The following is a 6,382-nucleotide window of genomic DNA, read 5'->3' on the forward strand; positions in this document are numbered from 1 at the left end:
ATATTTGATCAGCTTTCCAGCTCTGGAGAGAACGGAAGGCCTGTGATCGGACGCTGAGGTTGCTTTGTTTCTTCTCGATAGGTGAGTAACACCGTGTCTGCGTCGCAACAGCTAAAGTCTGTCTAGTACACTGGACGCGACAAAGCGACCATTGAAAATCATTTGAAATTTGTGTCAATACGTCATAAATAGAACGCAGCAGCAGTTTTCTGTCTGGGATTTGTCGTGTTGTGCCGCGCTGCATCCATGCATCTATGGTGTAGACAGCATCGCTGATTATAATGAGTTCCATAGTATTTTGTCGTGCCGCGCCGCTCACGTCTGGTCTAGACACGGTGTAACATTGGTTTTGCTTTGTTTCACAGAACAAACATACTTAGCGGTGACTCAGACTGAGGTTCTCCAGGCAAGGATGTTTGACATTTCATGGTCCTGCATGCTGACTAATGCATAAACACTTCGTGCTCGCTGGACTCATTGAGCAGCCATTGAAATTGTTCCAGACTGCAGCTTCAATTCAATTAATTATTGATTGGATCATCATCTGCATGCGCTGCTGCTAACTGCCTCAGATCAAAGGCGCAGAGTATGTGTGCGTTCTAGGTTTCCGTCCCTCTGACAGCATGTCAAATGGAGGAAGACGGGTAATTTACCCGTCATTAATATTATGCACGAGTGCGCTTGTGAAAGCAAAGATGTTTTTAATGTTATCTGAGGCCTAGTCTCGATTCATACTCTTGGGCACACAGTCATTTTCCATCCCAAACCGCCCGCTACAAAACTCCTCTCAGGCAGAACAGCCTGAACATTGTAAACAACATTTGAGCTCGTTGAGTTACTAAAGCCCCATTCGTACGGGACTGGTTCTCCCTGAGGAGGTCAGCTGAGGTAAAAGTGGTTCACAGACGTCAGAATTAAACACGTCCATTTTATTGTCGCACGACATCAGTAAAAATATTAAGAAAATAACCCCCTTTTGGCTAATTCAGAGTCCTCTGACAAATGAAATCATGCCAGATATCAGATATTATGTCAGTGAATCTGCTCATGTATTTTTGTTTTATCTTTCAGTGATTCTGGAATTCTGGAAGAGTTTATGCATCGAGGAGATGTTTTGGATTGATCAGTTCAACATGTTTAGAGGTGTTTATGTTGGGATGCATCTCCATTTTTTTCTTTTTCTTTTTACTCAAGATGATTCAACACAGCCACATATTGTTTGTCAATTTTTTATTGTAAATATTGACAAATCTAGCATTCACTTCAATTAATAAATTGAATTGCCAGTATGGTTTCACATTTTCATCTATTAAAACTGTCAAAAGAAAATCTTGTTGACAAAATAAGCATTTTTTGGATATTACTTTTAAATTTGAAATGCGTTATTAAATGCAGTAACTATTATGATTATGATTGTATGCAGACAGCATGTCAAGACATCATCAGCGAAGAATAGTAGGCAAAAACCACTTGGGGCAGACTTGGAGAGAAGTGTGAGCGGCAGATTCCCTACATCATCTCTGAAGCAACTGGTTAATGTTTTATAGACAGCATTCAACTGGAGACCATTCAAAAGTTGTAATTTATTCTAAGAAGGTTGGAGGCTGTATTAAAGGCAAATGGTGCTAAAATGCCTTCTTGCCTAATTACCAGGCATTCACATTTTGTCCAACCCCTGTATATACACAGAACATGTGAGCTTGTTGAACTCCGAGCAGGTAAAATATGGAGTCCTTGATGAAGACTGATTTTTAAAATATTTTCATAATTGTCTGAATTAAAGCAGCTGTATTTTTAAAAGGTTAAGACAGTACTATTGTACAATATTATACCGTTATAATACAGCTTATAATTGTATTCTACTTGTTATAAGCCATATTTTAACATTTATTCCTGTGATGGCTGCTTAATATTTTTGTAGAAAATCATATACTGGATATATATTCCACAGTTTTGATAAAACCATGGTAGCAACCAGTATATGAAATCACATACATCCCATATTAATATTGTAAATCAAAACCTGTCCCCATCAAAGGAGTGCTTAGGTTTTCATCACATCAATATAAAGACATCAGTCCATTGGTACAAACCAAAACAGTTTATTAGGAAACATCAGTCAGAGCACATTCCCCCAGAATTCTCAGCAGTGGCAAAGAGCAAAGTGTGAAAACTGACCAGGACCTACAAGTACATGCTCGGCAAATGACTTGCTTGGTAACCCCCAAACCTGAACATGCTTTTATTACTTTGATTTTTAAAAATATTTCCTGGAACAAAAACAAATTGACAGATTCTGTGGGTTGAGCAGAAGACTGAGAGACTGTGCTCTTAACAGATAAGAGGCAGGAGGGGAGGAGGGGACCGTGTGGGCCTGAGCTTCTGCCCGTATAAACAAAATTAAGAGAGGAGCTACACAATCATATGAGTGATTTACGAAGATTTCTTCTGTTTCTTCTTCTCTGCCTCCTCCTCTTTCTCCTTTTCTATTTCGGCGACCAGCGTCTCAATCTCTTTGGACTCCAGAATCTGTGAAAGAAGAGAGATGAAAGGAATGTTCCAACATTAGACGAATGACAAGAATGTTGTCAAGACAACTGTAAACAGATGAATATACCAACAACAAAAAAATCATAAATCAAATGTTTTACTTTTAGGGGCTGGTTTCTTCGGATCACAGCCAGCTCGATGTTCTTGCCCCCGGATTGCACAACCTGTGTATCACAAATCATATACAATTGCAAACATGTTACATCCTGTCAGCGTCATGATATGAGAGTGTTTTGAATGCACGTAACTATGGTTACATGGTGTTTACCTCTAGTAAGGCTTTGATGGCCAGTTTGATGGCATCATTATCGCTTGCGATGGCTTCATCGGTGTAGTTTTTCTCCAAAAACTCCCTCACCGTCTTCGCACTGCGCCCGATAGCGTTTGCCTGACGACATAGGTGAGAAGAGGGTCAATATGGTCACAAAAAGAGTAACACCTGAATGTTATAGAAACAAACGGCTCTCCCTTTACCTTCCATGCGTGGTATGTTCCAGAGGGGTCCGTCTGATACAGACGTGGAGTCCCATCATAGTCGAAACCAACAATCAGGGCTGAGATACCAAAGGGACGGCGTCCGTTGCTTTGAGTGTAGCGCTGATGCACGAGCAAAACACAATGAAGAGCGAAATATCCAAAAGAGCGAGTTACTGTAACAGTTTAAACTACTGCAAAGGTAAATTCATGATTTACCCACCCTAGGGCTCCATGATTAATCGCGATTAAACAAAAATAGCGCTATGACACTGCTGTTATCGAATCGCAAAGGCTGCATTTATTTAAAGGGGTCATATGATGCGATTTCAATTTTTCCTTTCTCTTTGGAGTGTTACAAGCTCTTGGTGCATAAAGAAAATCTGTAAAGTTGCAAAGACTAAAGTCTCAAATCCAAAGAGATATTCTTTATAAAAGTTCAGAGTCAGCCACACCTACCTAAAACGGCTCGTTCGAACACGCCCCCACATACCTACTTAGACCGATGAGCTTTGTAAAAATCGATGCGTTTCAAAATGGCGGGGCATAGAGGAGAAACAATAATGTACAGTATGTGGAAAATAATGTGTTTTTTTAACTTTAAACCGCATAAACACATTTCATTACACCAAATACACAAAATAATGTTCTTTTTAGCAGCATCATATGACCCCTTTAAATAATTAAATGTGCTGGGTGCTTCAGAGTGAAACGCCTCACTGTGTTCTTTTAAACATGAGCATCTCATGATCTGGTGTTTTTAGTGTCTCTGAGCGGCTTGGGTCGCACAAACTCTTCTTTTTTGAGTTTCTTATAATGTGCATCTTTCCAAACTTTTATTAAAAAGCACTTAAACCAGATGTTGTCAACAAAAGAGAAACTTAAAGGTTTAAAACCCTGCAGTTTTCTGCCAAAATAAAAGCTTGATGGTTTAACATTTGAAAATTAATTAATATTCACAAATGTTACATTTGTACTGTAAAACATTTTTTTCCAATTCAAATTATTTTTCTGGAATACTTTTTACAGTGAAATATTTTAATAGTAAAATTTCTGATTTTGTTTAATATTTTATACAGTAATAATAACAACATATAACAGCATTATACTAACAACAGCTATTATTATTATTACATAATTATAATATTACAGATTTTGAGTCAAAATGTGCAGCCCTACAAGCAAGAACACTGACACAAGGGTTATTACGAAAAAATAAATAAATAAAATCGCTTTCACATCACAATCATTTTAAAATCGCTATCACTTTTTTTTTTCTATCAGAAAAAATTGATTTTTTTTCCACAAATCACGTAGCCCTAACTCACCCTTGTGTCATTGAAAACCTGAATGACTTTCCCTTTTCTGCAGAACACAGAAAATAATATTCGGAAGAACGCTGGGGCCCAAACAAAATTGGACGCCACTGACTTTCACTGTACAGAGTCATTTTTCAGTCTTCTTTTGTGTTCCACAGAACACATTTAGCCATACAGATCCGGAACAACATGAGGGTGAGTAAATGACAGAATTGTCTATTTGAGTGAACTACACCTATAAATGGCCTGTTTGTGAACTGGAGTGAGGGATGTCACCTGTTTAAGTGTGGCAATGTAGCGGGTGATGTACTCCACAGTAACGGGATCCTCCACTGTCAGTCTGTGGCTCTGGCACTCTACTCTAGCTCTGTTTATGACGATCCTGGCATCTGCAGTCAGACCTGGACAAACACACTTATATGTAAAAACATGCTCAGATCACTCATATGCATTGTAGAGTCCAGATTAAGAACCATTAAACTGCCGATTCTGTCAAGTCAATGGTTTTTAATTAATTATCTATTGGCCCCAGTTAAGAGAGCTAAAACACAAAATGTAATAGATGCTACCATTTTCTTTCAGGGCAACTTTTTCCATAAATTAAAGTGAATGGTGACTGATAAACATCATAATGTCAGAACTATCCCTTCATGTCATTGATTATAAGCACAGTGCAGGTTTAGAAGAATGAATCTTACCAGCAAAGGCCATGCACACATGCTCATCTAGAGCACAGATCTTTCTGACTGTCCTCTCCTCCTGAAGCTTTGCCACGGACTTCTTCTCGACACCCAGGACAACAATATCCTTCCCCCTGATGCCAACCTTGAATAATAATATTAATAAAATAGTCAAAGTTAGCTTAATACGCAGATTGTGTAGTATTTTAATAGTTTTAACGTTTACAGAAAATAAAAAAATCTAGTGCGAAAACACAACTTTTATATATTATCTATGGGCACATCGCCCTCTACCGGAATTTTTGTCCATCACACCCACACAGCCTTAAGAATGAAACTACATGAATCATACAGTTACAGTAAAGCCCAAAAAAACGAAATATGACAAATAAACTGAAAAATTTGGCATTTGATTACTTATGGATCCTTTACCAGTCGTTAAGTTTTAAAACGAGCCCAGTAAAGTCAGACTTGTAATTTCATTGATTAGTTAACCGGCAAAATGATTAAAACCCATGTTCTTTAATTCATTTCTTTTTAAGAAAATTAGCAGTGCACAAGTGCAGTATTTAATATTCTTTTACATAAATATGTGATCAAAATAAATATATCTATGAATATATCTGGTTTACAGCAGGACAGTCCATGCTAATATTAGCTGCAACATGCAAGTCACGCTTAGTTGTAGCATATCAATGAAATCGCTGCTAATAAAGCCAACGACCCAGCGGTTTCATAACAATCTTAATCAATCACAGTATTTACTCCTGTATCCAGCGCTTGTTCGCTATAATCATCGATCAATTGATCATGAGTGTATAATTGTGTAACGTTAGCCGTTAGCCACAGCGCTAAAGCTGCGGCTCAAATGTAGCCAAATAAACACACTCACAGCTGTGGAGCCCTTCTTTACTGCTTCCTGAGCATATTCCACCTGAAACAGGTGACCATCGGGAGAAAAAACTGTTATAGCTCTGTCATATCTAGCTGCCATTTCTGCACACTAGACACAAAAGCACGAATTAGGGTGAAATAGTTGCCTCTTGACTTTCGACTCGCAGCACAGGAGCTTTCGAAATTGATTTGCGCATGCGCAGGGAGCCAGGAACAGCGCGCGTTGAATGGTGGGACTTGTAATCTTCAAAGCACGAAACTCGTGTCCCGTTTTTCTTATCCCCTTATAAAATGTATAAAATTTATAACCCGTTTTCTTTCCGTTTTGAATAATAGTTTTTTTTTTCTAGTAGCATATTTATTTATTTTTTATTATTTATTCATTCATTTAAAAGTCAGTTTTATCTGTTGAGATATGATTTGTGATCACAAACTACTTGCCAAAATAAATAGGCTACGACAGGG

At 38.1% G+C, this 6,382-nt stretch overlaps 1 protein-coding gene across 1 annotated transcript; it reads right to left on the reverse strand.

Annotated features, from left to right (window-relative positions):
- Window positions 1-2,086: 2,086 nt before the first annotated feature.
- Window positions 2,087-6,143, reverse strand: LOC107746028 (proteasome subunit alpha type-7). Its single transcript, XM_016560083.1, has 7 exons — window positions 5,916-6,143; window positions 5,042-5,168; window positions 4,620-4,744; window positions 3,025-3,147; window positions 2,819-2,938; window positions 2,652-2,714; window positions 2,087-2,529 (listed from the first exon to the last, which is right to left on the reverse strand). Exons 1-7 carry the CDS (start codon window positions 6,015-6,017, stop codon window positions 2,434-2,436), a joined length of 756 nt encoding a protein of 251 aa, XP_016415569.1. The 5' UTR covers window positions 6,018-6,143; the 3' UTR covers window positions 2,087-2,433.
- Between the last annotated feature and the right edge of the window lie 239 nt (window positions 6,144-6,382).

Source organism: Sinocyclocheilus rhinocerous, unplaced genomic scaffold, assembly GCF_001515625.1.
Source record: "Sinocyclocheilus rhinocerous isolate Xijiao unplaced genomic scaffold, SAMN03320098_v1.1 scaffold40, whole genome shotgun sequence".
Taxonomy (NCBI): Eukaryota; Metazoa; Chordata; class Actinopteri; order Cypriniformes; family Cyprinidae; genus Sinocyclocheilus; species Sinocyclocheilus rhinocerous.

What these genes read in the sequence shown, in the direction of transcription:
- LOC107746028 (XM_016560083.1), bottom strand. Translation starts at nt 6,017, where the DNA reads ATGGCAGCTAGATATGACAGAGCTATAACAGTTTTTTCTCCCGATGGT. An exon ending in TGTGTGCATGGCCTTTGCTG is followed by an intron (nt 4,745 to 5,041) that starts GTAAGATTCATT and finishes GTGTTTGTCCAG; the next exon opens with GTCTGACTGCAGATGCCAGG. An exon ending in ACATTGCCACACTTAAACAG is followed by an intron (nt 3,148 to 4,619) that starts GTGACATCCCTC and finishes CTCGTGCATCAG; the next exon opens with CGCTACACTCAAAGCAACGG.